The following is a 16,407-nucleotide window of genomic DNA, read 5'->3' as shown; positions in this document are numbered from 1 at the left end:
GTTTACATTGTAGATTGTCACATGAAAACTATGAATGGACACATGTGGAGTTATGTACTTAACAAAAAAAAAGGTGAAAAAACTGAAAACATGTTTTAAATATTCTAGTTTCTTTAAAATAAGCCACCCTTTGCTCCGATTACTGCTTTGCACACTCTTGGCATTCTCTCCATGAGCTTCGAGCACACCTGTGAAGTGAAAAGCATTTCAGGTGACTACCTCTTGAAGCTCATGGAGAGAATGCCAAGAGTGTGCAAAGCAGTAATCAGAGCAAAGGGTGGCTATTTTGAAGAAACTACAATATAAAACATGTTTTCAGTTATTTCACCTTTTTTTTGTGTGAAGTCCATAACTCCACATGTGTTCATTCATAGTTTTCATGTGACAATCTACAATGTAAATAGTCATGAAAAATAGTCATAATTCACAATCATTATGAGAGAGAAGTAATGTATTTTTTTAACTCGTAGATAAAGGTAAATACAAGTCTGCTTGCAATGGATTAGTGTTGTGCCCGATACCAACATTTTGGTACCGGTACCAAAATAATTTCGATACTTTTCTAAATAAAAGGCACCACAAAAAATGTCATTATTGGCTTTATTTTAACAAAAAATCTTAGTGTACATTAAAAATATGTTTATTATTGCAAGTTTGTCGTTAAATAAAATAGTGAACATACTAGACAACTTGTCTTTTAGTAGTAAGTAAACAAACAAAGACTCCTAATTAGTCTGCAGTAACATATTGTGTCATTTATACACCTATTATTTTGTACACATTATTAAGGACAAGTGGTAGAAAATGTATTATTAATCTACTTGTTCATTTACTGTTAATATCTGCTTACTTTCTCTTTTAACATGTTCTATCTACACTTCTGTTCAAATGTAATAATCACTTATTCTTCTCTTCTTTGATACTTTACATTAGTTTTGGATGATACCACACATTTGGGTATCAATCCGATACCAAGTAGTTACAGGATCATACATTGGTCATCTTCAAAGTCCTCATGTGTCATATATCCTGAGTTTATAAACATTATCAAAATGTGTCTCCTCAGTTCCTAAACCTTTACTGAGTGTTGTTAAAAGGAAAGGCCATGTAACACAGTGGTAAAAACGCCTCTGTGACAACTTTTGTGCAATGCGTTGCTGCCATTAAATTCTAAGTTCATGATTATTTGCAAAAAAATAACATGTTTTTCAGTGTGAGCATGAAATATCTTGTCTTTGCAGTCTATTCAATTGAATATAAGTTGAAAAGGATTTGTTGTATTGTCTTTTTATTTACCATTTACACGACGTGACAACTTCACTGCTTTTGGGGTTTTGTATTAGGCTATTGACCAGTGGTGCTATGGTGGTATAATGGTGGGGATGGCGTGGCGCGGTTGGGAGAGTGGCCGTGCCAGCAACCTGAGGGTTCCTGGTTTGATCCCCAGCCACGGCGGGGTTGCAGCTTACTGCGAGGTTGGTTCCCCCAGGATGCAAACGGATCACTCCGGACAGGACTTGCAGGTAGGAGCATGGTTTATTCTTGACAAAAATCAAAGCACCACCAAGAACAGAAAACAAGTCGAACGAAAACACGTGCCAATTGCACTGGAGACAAACAAACTTACGTGACGAGAGCATGAAGCCAACAATGACGCCAGACCGAGTGTGACGAACAACGTGAATAAATAGCTCTCTGAATAGTGCTCGGCGGCAGGTGAATGTGCCGAACACTAATCAGAGGCAGGTGAAACCAATTAGCATCCATGGCAACCAAAACAAACCCAGGAGTGTACAAAACAGGAACTAAGGGAGTCCAAAACTAACAGAACATAACTAAACAAAACATGATCCGGCAACGGATCATGACATCCCCACCTTCTACCAACCTAGTCAGGTCCATTGTGTCCTTGAGCAAGACACTTCACCCTTGCTCCTGATGGGTGCTGGTTAGCACCTTGCATGGCAGCTCCCGCCATCAGTGTGTGAATGTGTGTGTGAATGGGTGAATGTGGAAATAGTGTCAAAGCGCTTTGAGTACCTTGAAGGTAGAAAAGTGCTATACAAGTATAACCCATTTATCATTTACTACATAACTTCAGAGTTCATGTTTTCCTCAAAGAACCGCAGCGCTCCACTGCCAGGAGCATTCATGCAGTATTACCACCATCTTTGTCAGGACAATACACTCATTTTGCTCACTTGTGCCGTCACTTGTTTAGACAAAAAGCCATGTGTCTATTATCTCTATCATGTTTGTTTGTTTTTACATAGGGGTGTAACGGTACACAAAAATGTTGGTTCGGTACGTACCTCGGTTTAGAGGTTACGATTTGGTTCATTTTCTGTACAGTAAGAAAACAACAAAATATACATTTTTGGGTTATTTATTTACAAAATTTGCAAAATCTTCCACCAAAAATATTTTTCTTAGTGTAATATTTGATGTGAAGTAATGGCAACCTTGGATAGGTCAATAATTCATAATAACATTGATTTTGATTCAATATTATGTAGGGATGTCCGATAATGGCTTTTTGCCGATATCCGATATGCCGATATTGTCCAACTCTTTAATTACCGATACCGATATCAACCGATACCGATATCAACCGATATATACAGTCGTGGAATGAACACATTATTATGCCTAATTTGGACAACCAGGTATGGTGAAGATAAGGTACTTTTTAAAAAAATGAATCAAATAAAATAAGATAAATAAATTAAAAACATTTTCTTGAATAAAAAAGAAAGTAAAACAATATAAAAACAGTTACATAGAAACTAGTAATGAATGAAAATTTGTCAAATTAACTGTTAAAGGTTAGTACTATTAGTGGAGCAGCAGCACGCACAATCATGTGTGCTTACGGACTGTATCCCTTGCAGACTGTATTGATATATATTGATATATAATGTAGAAAGCAGAATATTAATAACAGAAAGAAACAACCCTTTTGTGTGAATGAGTGTAAATGGGGGAGGGAGGTTTTTTGGGTTGGTGCACTAATTGTAAGTGTATCTTGTGTTTTTTATGTGGATTTAATAAAAAAAAACAAAAAAAACAAACAAACAAAAAATGATACTGATAATAAAAAAAACGATACCGATAATTTCCGATATTACATTTTAACGTATTTATCTCTAATATTATGTTTTGAGCAATGACAGTTTGAAAGAAAAAAAACCCAGCTTTGTTTTATTAGTCAACATTGCAACTTTTTCTAAATGACATTTAACCTTTAAGCTTTTTTTATTTCACTTTTGTTATGTTTTTGTTTATTTGAATAGTATTTTTAGAATGTGCCGCGGGCCTTTAAAACATTAGCTGTGGGCTGCAAATGGCCTCCGGGGCACACTTTTGACAAATGCGCGTTTATCATAAGTCTCTGCCCCTCCCTCACCAATGCTGCTGTTTCTTTTGTTTTCAACCCCTTCTTAACCCTGAACGTACATTGAAAATACACGCAACCCTAACTCAAAATGCCGGACATTTGAGGCATTTAAGAAACTCCGCAAAAGAGGACATGTCCGGTGAAAAGAGGACGTATGGTCAGTCTATCCTAGCCCGCTAGCTGCTAGCATGCCGTGTGTTGTGCCTCGGTGTGCATTGTTTACACAACGTGCGTTACGCTACTTAATATGTCCGTGTGGAAACTCGTTCGGTACACCTCCGAACCGAACCGGAACCCCCGAACCGGAACCCCCGAACCGAAACGTTTCAATACAAACACACGTACCGTTACACCCCTATTGGTTCCTGCAAGGCCTCTTTAATACATTTCCCAAGCTGGAGCTTAATTGAATCCAGTACTCCGTAAAATGAGTCATTGAGTCGGTGAACAAGATTTAAATGACTTGTGAAAAGGGTTTGTAGACCTCTAATAGAAGAGGACAGATGCGATGATAAGGTCACAGCGCATCTGCGATGCAGATTACTATTAGTTTTCCATTCCTCCTTTGGCGACGGACGAGCTATCGAGACGCAATCGAAGCTTAATCAAAAGCGTGTCCCTTATCACCAGAAATGAACTTGATGGAAATCAGATGGGAGAGGAATGACACGGAGATGATTCCATTTGGATGTCGGTGACTTACGGCCGGCGAGAAGAAAGGAATGTGACTATTGTGGAAATGACAGCAGGACGGAACACTTTCCAGCAGGATTATATCGCCCGGGAAATGAAGGAGGCGCTGGTAACATGTGGAGTTAAAAGGTAAGTCAACAGACCTGCTGCTCAAATCTTTCTCTGACGGCATCGAGTTGCTGCGAGAACTCCTTTGTTTGGTTTTCACGGAGACACCTGGAGTGCTGCAGGTCCTCTTCAACCTTCTCCATCTGCGGGAGGAAGGAATGAACAATAACAACCTGAAGAGACTCGGTGGAGTACACACCTTTGCTAGGGTGGAGAGAGCTGGGTCTGCATGACTTGGATCATCTAAAACTATTTATGTAGAAGCATTTAAGTTCCATCTTAAAACTCATTTGTATACTCTAGCCTTTAAATAGACCCCCTTTTTAGACCAGTTGATCTGCCGTTTCTTTTCTTTTCTACTCTGCCCTCCTCTTCCTTGTGGAGGGGGAGTTACACAGGTCCGGTGGCCATGGATGAAGTGCTGGCTGTCCAGAGTCGGGACCCGGGGTGGACCACTAGCCTGTGCATCGGTTGGGGACATCTCTGCGCTGCTGACCTGTCTCTGCTCGGGATGGTCTCCTGCTGGCCCCACTATGGACTGGACTCTCACTATTATGTTAGATCCACTATGGACTGGACTCTCACACTATTATGTTAGATCCACTATGGACTGGACTCTCACACTATTATGTTAGATCCACTATGGACTGGACTCTCACACTATTATGTTAGATCCACTATGGACTGGACTCTCACTATTATGTTAGATCCACTATGGACTGGACTCTCACTATTATGTTAGATCCACTATGGACTGGACTCTCACTATTATGTTAGATCCACTATGGACTGGACTCTCACACTATTATGTTAGATCCACTATGGACTGGACTCTCACACTATTATGTTAGATCCACTATGGACTGGACTCTCACACTATTATGTTAGATCCACTATGGACTGGACTCTCACACTATTATGTTAGATCCACTATGGACTGGACTCACACTATTATGTTAGATCCACTATGGACTGGACTCTCACACTATTATGTTAGATCCACTATGGACTGGACTCTCACACTATTATGTTAGATCCACTATGGACTGGACTCTCACTATTATGTTAGATCCACTATGGACTGGACTCTCACTATTATGTTAGATCCACTATGGACTGGACTCTCACACTATTATGTTAGATCCACTATGGACTGTACTCTCACACTATTATGTTAGATCCACTATGGACTGGACTCTCACACTATTATGTTAGATCCACTATGGACTGGACTCTCACACTATTATGTTAGATCCACTATGGACTGGACTCTCACTATTATGTTAGATCCACTATGGACTGGACTCTCACTATTATGTTAGATCCACTATGGACTGGACTCTCACTATTATGTTAGATCCACTATGGACTGGACTCTCACTATTATGTTAGATCCACTATGGACTGGACTCTCACACTATTATGTTAGATCCACTATGGACTGGACTCTCACACTATTATGTTAGATCTACTATGGACTGGACTCTCACACTATTATGTTAGATCCACTATGGACTGGACTCTCACACTATTATGTTAGATCCACTATGGACTGGACTCTCACACTATTATGTTAGATCCACTATGGACTGGACTCTCACACTATTATGTTAGATCCACTATGGACTGGACTCTCACACTATTATGTTAGATCCACTATGGACTGGACTCTCACTATTATGTTAGATCCACTATGGACTGGACTCTCACACTATTATGTTAGATCCACTATGGACTGGACTCTCACTATTATGTTAGATCCACTATGGACTGGACTCTCACACTATTATGTTAGATCCACTATGGACTGGACTCTCACTATTATGTTAGATCTACTATGGACTGGACTCTCTTCAGATAAATTCCTCAAAATTACAATTAAAAAAATGTTGGCCGGGGGCCGGGCTGTATATATGCGCACTAATTGACTGAAAGAGCACGCACTTGCCGCGATGATGTCATGTTATCCATGGAAAAATGCATTTTTAGACAATATGATTAGCCTGAGCGGCTAGGAGACCCCGAGAGTAACAAGCGCTTGCCTTGTTGCCTTTCCATTAAGAACAATAAACTAGTTTTTAGTGTAAGTTTGCTGGTTTCAAGAAATGTAATGCCGAGTGCATATCATTATGTCAAGATAATGGCACTAGCTTTGCTTAATTTAAGAATATTTTTCAACATATTGAGCAAAAAGGTCTCTTTTTTTTTCCTACCAAGAAAAGTGCACTTGTTATTAGTGAGAATATACTTATTTTAAGCTATTTTTGGGTTCATTGAAGTTAGCTAATTTTACTTGTTTTGGAAAGTCTTGACAAGCCAAATTTTCTTGTTCTATTGGCAGATAATTTTGCTTAGTTCAAATAAAACAGCCCTCATTTTTGTATTTTTTGTTCTTGTTTTTGAACACTGACTTTTTGCAGTGTATAAAGTAACACTAGCTTCTGGCAAAATGCAGCATAAATGAAAAACTACCCTTTAAATGTAGGATGCATAAATTAAACGCCCACATAAACGCTTACATTCCCTCCACTATTTGTTACTTCACCAAAACTGATTAGGCAAACGCTCGACTCATCAGTGTCTCATTTCCATAACACACAAACCTTTTAAAAAATTCATGACCTCACTCATGGCTGCCCCACACACACACACACACACACACACACACACACACACACACACACACACACACACACACACACACACACACACACACACACACACACACATACATGTCTTGCCTACTTTGTGTGGACCCACGTTTGGTTAGTGGGTTGTGAGGGCCCCCCTTTCCACTATAGCTAGAATGATGAAAAAATATACATCCAGCCCTAGATGGGAGTAGAGAGTTGCAACTAGGGATGTCCGATAATGGCTTTATGCCGATATCCAATATTCCGATATTGTCCAACTCTTTAATTACCGATACCGATATCAACCGATACCGATATCAACCGATATATGCAGTCGTGGAATTAACACATTATTATGCCTAATTTGGACAACCAGGTATGGTGAAGATAAGGTACTTTTTTTAAAAATTAATAAAATAAGATAAATAAATTAAAAACATTTTCTTGAATAAAAAAGAAAGTAAAACAATATAAAAACAGTTACATAGAAACTAGTAATTAATGAAAATGAGTAAAATTAACTGTTAAAGGTTAGTACTATTAGTGGAGCAGCAGCACGCACAATCATGTGTGCTTACGGACTGTATCCCTTGCAGACTGTATTGATATATATTGATATATAATGTAGGAAGCAGAATATTAATAACAGAAAGAAACAACCCTTTTGTGTGAATGAGTGTAAATGGGGGAGGGAGGTTTTTTGGGTTGGTGCACTAATTGTAAGTGTATCTTGTGTTTTTTATGTGGATTTAATAAAAAACAACAAAAAAACAACAACAACAACAACAACAAAAAACGATACCGATAATTTAAAAAACGATACAGATAATTTCCGATATTACATTTTAAAGCATTTATCGGACATCCCTAGTTGCAACCTCACTTTAGAATGCAAAACACACAAAGTAAAAAAAAATATTTTACTTTTGTAGTTGTGAGGACCAGACAAATGTCCTCACAAGTTAAAAGGGTGGTTTATCAAGTGTATGTCCACACAAGGATGGTGAGACAAGTGCACACACACACACACACACACACACACACACACACACACACACACACACACACACACACACACACACACACACACACACACACACACACACACACACACACACACACACACACACACACACACACACACACACACACACACACACACACACACACACACACACACACACACACACACACACACACACACACACACACACACACACACACACACACACACACACACACACACACATTTGGGAACAACAAACTGAACAAAAACGCCCGTAGCCAAAACTGACTTCCTGGACAGCTTTGGGAGTTTAAAGCGGCGTTGAGCTCCAAAAGTTTCGCCTAAGCAGCAGCAGCCCACGCGGTGTGGAGAGACGATCACAAGGCCGGCTTGATGTACTAATTTGATGTACTAATTTGATGTAGTAATTTGCGAGGCTGCTTTCATCCGTGCAACATGCACACACACCTTCTTGAGGAAGCACCTGCAGATGAAGTGAAAATAACAAAGTAATAATTCTATTTGGAGACATCATTGACCACAAGAGCACAATTAGATGTATTTCAGACAACTAGTACAATAACAAACATTACATTTGTTTTATTTAAATTTTTGTTGTTGTTGTTGATAGTAGAGGTAAATTATTGTTATTATTCATTATCAATAGCGCTATTTCTATTGGTATTTGTATTGATCCATTTGTAGTGTATATATGTTCATTGTCATTTCTGTATTATTATTTATTTCACTAACTGCTTCTTTGCTATCACTTTTACTATCATATTTGTACATATCATATTTGCTGAAGTTGCTCTATTGTTGTTGTTGTTGTCTCTCTGTCTTATCCCCCTCTTGTCCCTGCAATTTCCCCCCTCTATGTCTTCCTTTTTTTCCCTCTTTCTATCCCCTCCTGCTCCGGCCCGGCTGCACCAAAAATAATAATATAAATACATTTAATAAAGTCAAATACAAATAAGGCAACAAGAGAAGTATCCCACACTTCTCTTTTGTAAAGTAAATCTGCACAGCCGATATGGGCATCTACATCTGCTATATGATTTGCCTGAGAAGCTAGACAGGACAACAACAAAAAAAGGAAAAAATAAATAAATAAAATGACATAAATAAATAAATAAACATTTAAAAAAAAAGAAGTATTATGTGTTTATTTAACAAACACTTTTACTTAAAGAAACAATACAAATCAACATGGCATCTCCTCAGAATTAGCAGCATATACCGTATTTCCTTGAATAGCCGCAGGGGCGCTAATTAATTTAAAACCTCCTGTCACTCCGGCGTTTACCAGAAGCCTGCGGGATGGCCGTGCATGCGCTAATTATTTTAAAACCTCTTCTCACTCCGGCGTTTACCAAAAGGAATGCGGTAAATTTAGGCGTGCGCCTTGAGTGTGATGTAAGCATACCATCATGAAAAGCACATTTAATAAAAAAAAACGTTATTATGGTCTTACCTGTACTTATAAATGGAGTCCATTTGCAGCTCCTTCTGACCAAAAGCATGGATAACTTGTTTATAGAAGTCTTCCTTATTTTCTTTCTTCCGTTTTAAAAGTCTCTGTTTCGATGGAGATATTCTTTTAATTATTACCTCCTGCTTCCATTGAAAGTCCAGTTTAGAAAACTGTTTTATTTTAGATACCGGTATGTAATCCTCCATGTTAAAAAAAAAAAAAATCTCTTGCTGCGTGTAGTCACTTCTTCTGCAGTACCGGAAGTCGCAAGAAGGATCACTAGCGCCCTCTACCACCAGGAGGCGGGAGTCATTTAATGACTTATACAGTATTTGACACACGCAGCTACGGTATATTAATAAAACATAGCTGCTTACTGTTCTTTTTAGCATACTGTACCGGTATTCAATAGCTTGGACCTTAAATCCTACTGAATAGTTCTTTATCTTTTTTCCTTTGTGCGATTGTAAACTACTGAAAGCAGCTTCTTCCATTTTGAAAATGAGGACAGGTAAAACGTCACTCGTGACGTAACGAATTTGACCCGGCGGAAGTTGTAGACATATGCTAAATATTTTGCGAAACCAGTTTGACCCGGCGAAAATTATAGACATGCGATAATAAAATTAATATTTTGCGAAACGAATTGGATCCGGCGTTAATAATGAACCGGCGACAAGGCCAAGCATGCGTTAATTATTTTGAGAAACGAGTTTGAATTTGGCAGTAATTGTAGACGTGCGAATACTATATTCCCTGCGCCAATTCAAGGAAATACGGTAATACTAAAAACACTATTATTTGTAATTTGGGAATCTGTCGTTTTGGCCTACTAATTTTGGCGGTCCTTGAACTCACCATAGTTTGTTTACATGTACAACTTTCTCCGACTTTCTAAGACGTGTTTTATCCCACTCCGTTTTTGTCCCTTTTTGTCCACCAAACTTTGAATGCTGTGCGCGAATGCACAAAGGTGAGCTTTGTTGATGCTATTGACTTGTGTGGAGTGCTAATCAGGCATATTCGGTCACTTTCTACCATGAATTGATTTAAGTGGACCCCGACTTAAACAAGTTGAACAACTTATTGGGGTGTTACCATTTAGTGGTCAATTGTACGGAATATGTACTGTACTGTGCAATCTACTAAGTCCCAATCAATCAATCAATGCATTACTGCAAGCTAATCAATGCTAAAATGCTATTTAGGCTAGCTGTATGTACATATTGCATCATTACGCCTCATTTGTAGGTATATTTGAGCTCATTTAATTTCCTTTAAGTCCTCTTATTTGATTTATATTTGCATGTCTCATGACACATTATCTGTATGTAATATTGGCTGCATTTCAGTGCCGTGTTGTTCCAGACCACAGCAAACGTTACCCAGCTTGCAAAGATTGTAATAAATCCATTAGAAGAAGACCGTTTCCTTAAACTTGGTATACCATTCTGAGCCAGTCATTTCCAGGAGTTATCTCACCCTTTGAGAAGCCTCCATTTTACTAATGATTTTGAATGTTGTAAAAATGTGTAGAATAAATATCACATTTCAACGTTTCTGTCAACGAAGATTTGCGTCAGCCTGCGACACATACCGGTAGTCATTTTGATAGTAGTGTCATGATCCGTGGCCCGGATCATGTTTTGTTATTTTCTGTTAGTTTTGGACTCCCTCAGTTCCTGTTTTGTGTACCCTTGAGTTTGTTTTGGTTGCCATGGTTGCTTATTGTTTTCACCTGCCACTGATTTGCGTTCGGGACGCTCACCTGTTCCCCGTGCACTAATCAGAGGCATTATTTAAGCCTTCTTTGTTTGCTTATGCTACAGTTACGCGAGCATTCCTTGTCTTTTTGCCTATGCTAAGTGTTAGCGTTTGCTTCGAGTGTGATCGGCTTGTTTTCTGTTTTTGTACTTCTTTGATTTTCACAAATAAATCATGTTCCTACCTGCAAGTCCTGTCCGGAGTGGTCCGCACGTAACAAGTAGGCTAATATAGCTAATATACCGTATTTTTCTGACTATATGTCGCAGTTTTTTTCATAGTTTGGCCGGGGGTGCGACTTATACTCAGGAGCGACTTATGTGTGAAATGATTAACACATTAGCGTCAAATATCAAATAATATTATTGATCTCATTCACGTAAGAGACTAGACGTATAAGATTTCATGGGATTTAGCGATTAGGAGTGACAAAAAAAAGGAAGCAAATTGGAACCTGGCAACTACCGACCTGTTTCTATTCTCAGCTCCATTTCGAAAGTAATGGAGAAAATAGTTTATGAACAGGTCGATAGTTACCTTGCCACTAATAAACTCATGCACAAATTCCAATCCGGCTTCAGAACTAACCACTCCACTGACACATGTCTTCTCTATCTGAGCGACCACATCAAACATGAGGTGGACGCGGGCAAATACTGCGGCATGGTCATGCTGGACCTTCAGATGGCCTTTGACACCGTTAACCACGCTATACTGTTGGATAAGCTCAGAGCAATCAGATTGAACAAAAACTCATGGAGCTGGATGCAATATTACTTGGAGGGGAGGGAACAGGTGGTGAACGGCACCGTGTCCCCCCCCTCTCGGTGAGCTGTGGAGTCCCCCAAGGCAGTATATTGGGGCCTTTACTGTTCCTAATATACATAAACGACATGTCATCGGCATGCGACTGTGAATTGTTTTTGTTTGCGGATGACTCTGCCCTGCTGGTATCCGACAAGGACAAGTCACAGGTGGAGAAAATCCTCAGTGCTGAGCTCTGTAGAACTTGCACCTGGCTCGCTGACAACAAGCTATCCATACACTTGGGTAAAACTGAATCCATCCTGTTTGGGTCCCACATCAACCTTAAGAAAGTCAATGACTTCACCATAAAAGTGGGTGACATTGTTATCACCAGGAAAGATGAGGTCACCTACCTAGGTTCCATTCTAGAGGCTAACCTTTCCTGTGATAAAATGGCAACCAAGGTAATCAAAAAGGTTAACCAACGAACGAGATTTCTCTACAGAATTTCCTCTCTGGTCAACAAAAGCACCATGAGGATTCTGGCGGGAACTCTCGTTCAACCCTTTTTCGATTACGCATGCACCTCCTGGTACCCCAGCACCTCCAAAACCCTCAAATCTAAACTCCAAACATCTCAGAACAAGCTAGTCAGGTTACTTCTAGACCTCCACCCCAGATCCCACCTCACTCCTACCCACTTCTCTAAAGTGGGCTGGCTCAAGGTGGAGGACAGAGTTAAACAACTTGCACTGAGCCTAGTCTATAAAATCCGCTACACCTCCCTGATACCGAAGTACATGTCAAACTACTTCCTTAACTTAAATGACCGCCATAACCACAACACCAGGGGGTGCTCCACTAACCACGTTAAACCCAGATTCCGAACTAACAAAGGTCTTAACTCATTCTCTTTCTATGCCACATCAATGTGGAATGCGCTCCCAACAGGTGTAAAAGAAAGGGCATCTCTATCCTCCTTCAAAACCGCAAAAAAAGTTCACCTCCAGGCAGCTACAACCCCAAACTAACACCCTCCCCGGATTGCTAATAATCAAAAGTAAACAATCAAATGCAGATACTTTTTCTCATGCCTTCTGATCTCTCTCTCTCTCTCTCTCTCTCTCTCTCTCTATGTCCACTACTTGATGTCCATATCCTAACCCCCCCGCCCCCGCCCCCACCCCCCACCCCCTCCACACCCCTGATTGTAAATAATGTAAATAATTCAATGTGATTATCTTGTGTGATGACTGTATTATGATGATAGTATATATGATAGTATATATCTGTATCATGAATCAACTTAAGTGGACCCCGACTTAAACAAGTTGAAAAACTTATTCGGGTGTTACCATTTAGTGGTCAATTGTACGGAATATGTACTTCACTGTGCAACTTACTAATAAAAGTCTCAATCAATCAATCAAAAACAGATTGTTTGGTAAACGTATAGCATGTTCTATATGTTATAGTTATTTGAATGACTCTTACCATAATATGTTACGTTAACATACCAGGCACGTTCTGAGTTGGTTATTTATGCCTCATATAACGTACACTTATTCAGCCTGTTGTTCACTATTCTTTATTTTAAATTGCCTTGCAAATGTCTATTCTTGGTGTTGGATTTCATCAAATAAATTTCCCCAAAAAATGCGACTTATACTCCAGTGCGACTTATATATGTTTTTTTCCTTCTTTATTATGCATTTTCGGCCTGTGCAACTTATACTCCGGAGCGACTTATACTTCGAAAAATACGGTATTCATTATACCGTATTTCCTTGAATTGGCGCAGGGAATATAGTATTCGCACGTCTAGAATTACTGCCGGGTCAAACTCGTTTCTCAAAATAATTAACGCATGCTTGGCCTTATCGCAGGTTCATTATTAACGCCGGATCAAATTCGTTTCGCAAAATATTAATTTTATTATCACATGTCTATAATTTTCGCCGGGTCAAACTGGTTTCGCAAAATATTTAGCATATGTCTAGAACTTCCGCCGGGTCAAATTCGTTACGTCACGAGTGACGATTTACCTGTCCTCATTTTCAAAATGGAGGAAGCTGCTTTCAGTAGTTTGAAATCGCACAAAGGAAAAAAGATAAAGAGCTATTCAGTAGGATTTAAAGTACAAGCTATTGAATACCGGTACAGTATGCTAAAAAGAACAGTAAGCAGCTATGTTTTATTAATATACCGTAGCTGCGTGTGTCAAATACTGTATAAGTCATTAAATGACTCCCGCCTCCTGGTGGTAGAGGGCGCTAGTGATCCTTCTTGTGACTTCCGGTACTGCAGAAGAAGTGACTACACGCAGCAAGAGATTTTTTTTTTTTTTAACATGGAGGATTACATACCGGTATCTAAAATAAAACAGTTTTCTAAACTGGACTTTCAATGGAAGCAGGAGGTAATAATTAAAGGAATATCTCCATCGAGACAGAGACTTTTAAAACTGAAGAAAGAAAATAAGGAAGACTTCTATAAGCAAGTTATCGATGCTTTTGGTCAGAAGGAGCTGCAAATGGACTCCATTTATAAGTACAGGTAAGACCATAATAACGTTTTTTTTTTTATTAAATGTGCTTTTCATGATGGTATGCTTACATCACACTCAAAGCGCACGCCTAAATTTACCGCATTCCTTTTGGTAAACGCCGGAGTGAGAAGAGGTTTTAAAATAATTAGCGCATGCACGGCCATCCCGCAGGCTTCCGGTAAACGCCGGAGTGAGCGGAGGTTTTAAATTAATTAGCGCCCCTGCGGCTATATAATGCCTTCATTATAACACTTATATAAGGTTTTTAATTTTTTGCGGCTCCAGACTAATTTTTAGGGTCCGCCTTGTACCCTGTACAAAGGAACCTATTGTATTTGTAAGGTTTTATTATTATTCTTTATTCTTCCGCCGCCACAAAAAACGCTAATTTGACCCACTTAGCATGCTCCAAAACTCACCAAATTTGACACACACATCAGGACCTGCGAAAATTTCAATAAAATAAAAAAACCAAACCCCAAAAATCAAAATTGCGCTCTAGCGCCCCCTGGGAAAAAACAAAAACAAAAACAAACTGGCTGTAACTCCCACTAGGAAGGTCATAGAGACATGAAACAAAAACCTCTATGTAGGTCAGACTTAGACCTACATTTCATAATTTTACATCCTCGGGCAAAAACCAACAGGAAGTTGGCAATTTCCCCTTCAAGACAAAATTGTACTAAAAAAAACTCATTTTTGCCTCTTTGACCTCTAATTTGACCCCTTTAAAATACTTAAAAACCCACCAAAATTCTCACACACATCGGGACTGGTGGAAATTGCGATCTAAAAAAAAACCGAACCCCAAAACTCAAAATTGTGCTCTACATAATTTTTGAAAAAAACAGAAAAAACTGCTCCTCAGAGAAAAACTGCTTGTAACTTCCGGTAGGAAGGTCTTAGAGACATGAAACAAATACCTCTATGTAGGTCTCGCCTAGACCTACATTTCAGCAAAAATCAACAGGAAGTTTGCTATTCCTCCTTCAAAACTAAATTTTTGTTACAACCGGTCACCAAACATCAAACGTTATCTCCTCTGAGCGCGTTTGTTGTTTCGGCTTCAAACTGCTACAGGAGAGAGATTGAACCCTTCTGATTAAACGCTCTGTACGGATTTTTGATACGTGCTACCGTTTTGATTTTACGAGCCTTCAAAGACACGCAGCACTAAAGTTGCTCCGCTGCTGTGATTTTACGCGCCGTCAAAGAAAACAACCACTGTGCCGCGGCACCTAGGAAAAAGACACAGACACAACTTCCTCTAACTCCCAGTACGAATCATTAGCTGGAGAGAGAAAGATGAAGATTAAAAAAAAATAATAATAATTCCAGTACAGCCATTGTGGCGCCTTCTTACATCTGCGGTCAGGCTGTGCTTTCACCACTACAAAACAAAAATCAACTGTGTGTGTGTGTGTGTGTGTGTGTGTTTGTGTGTGTGTGTGTGCACACATTGTCAAACAGCTCGCTCATTCCAGTGTAATCACAACATGGAGGCTGAATGTGCGTAAACGTAAAGTCTTTATTTGGCACACATGCAGGACTAAATGGATTATATGCATGGATTTCTAGCTAACTAACTGGAGCATAGATAATAACACGAAACAGGTGTAACGCGCGGCGTTATGCTTTCATTTACATCGTGTCTGTGTTGCATGTGTCGGGGTTCAAACCTGGAGCTTCATCTCGGTCTCGGCCTTCTCGGAGCTGAGCTTCACCTGCCTCCTGAACTGCTCCAGTGCAACGTGGGCCTGTTGGAGCTGCACCCTGTGGCTCTCCCGGGTTCTGTCCAGCTGCTTTTCCATGTCTCTGCCGGGCAAAGATGGACACAGGTCAATATATAGTTGTTCAGAAAGAAACACTGCTACTGCTGACTGCTCATTTGGTGGTGCACAGCAGTTTGACTGGAAATATATTCCAAAGCAAGTCCATGAAACGGAGTTTTGTATAATTAAGTTGGTGATAACTTGAAGATGCAACAAAATTATGTTTAAAAAACATGAAAAAGGCAGCTAATTATTTACACCAGAC

At 39.5% G+C, this 16,407-nt stretch overlaps 1 protein-coding gene across 2 annotated transcripts in view; it reads right to left on the bottom strand.

Moving 5' to 3' along the window:
- Nucleotides 1-16,407, bottom strand: part of LOC133642566 (centrosomal protein of 112 kDa-like) — a 212,218-nt gene that overhangs the window by 28,814 nt on the left and 166,997 nt on the right. For both annotated transcript variants that reach the window (XM_062036834.1, XM_062036833.1), the window contains exons 18-19: nt 16,050-16,185; nt 4,234-4,341 (exon numbers count right to left, since the gene is read on the bottom strand). In XM_062036834.1, the coding sequence (XP_061892818.1) occupies nt 4,234-4,341; nt 16,050-16,185 (244 nt within the window). The remainder of the gene's footprint in view (nt 1-4,233; nt 4,342-16,049; nt 16,186-16,407) is intronic.

This window comes from Entelurus aequoreus, linkage group LG25 (genome assembly GCF_033978785.1).
Source record: "Entelurus aequoreus isolate RoL-2023_Sb linkage group LG25, RoL_Eaeq_v1.1, whole genome shotgun sequence".
Taxonomy (NCBI): Eukaryota; Metazoa; Chordata; class Actinopteri; order Syngnathiformes; family Syngnathidae; genus Entelurus; species Entelurus aequoreus.
The sequence above is the reverse complement of the archived record's forward strand: the minus strand, read 5'-3'. Positions and strand labels throughout refer to the sequence as shown.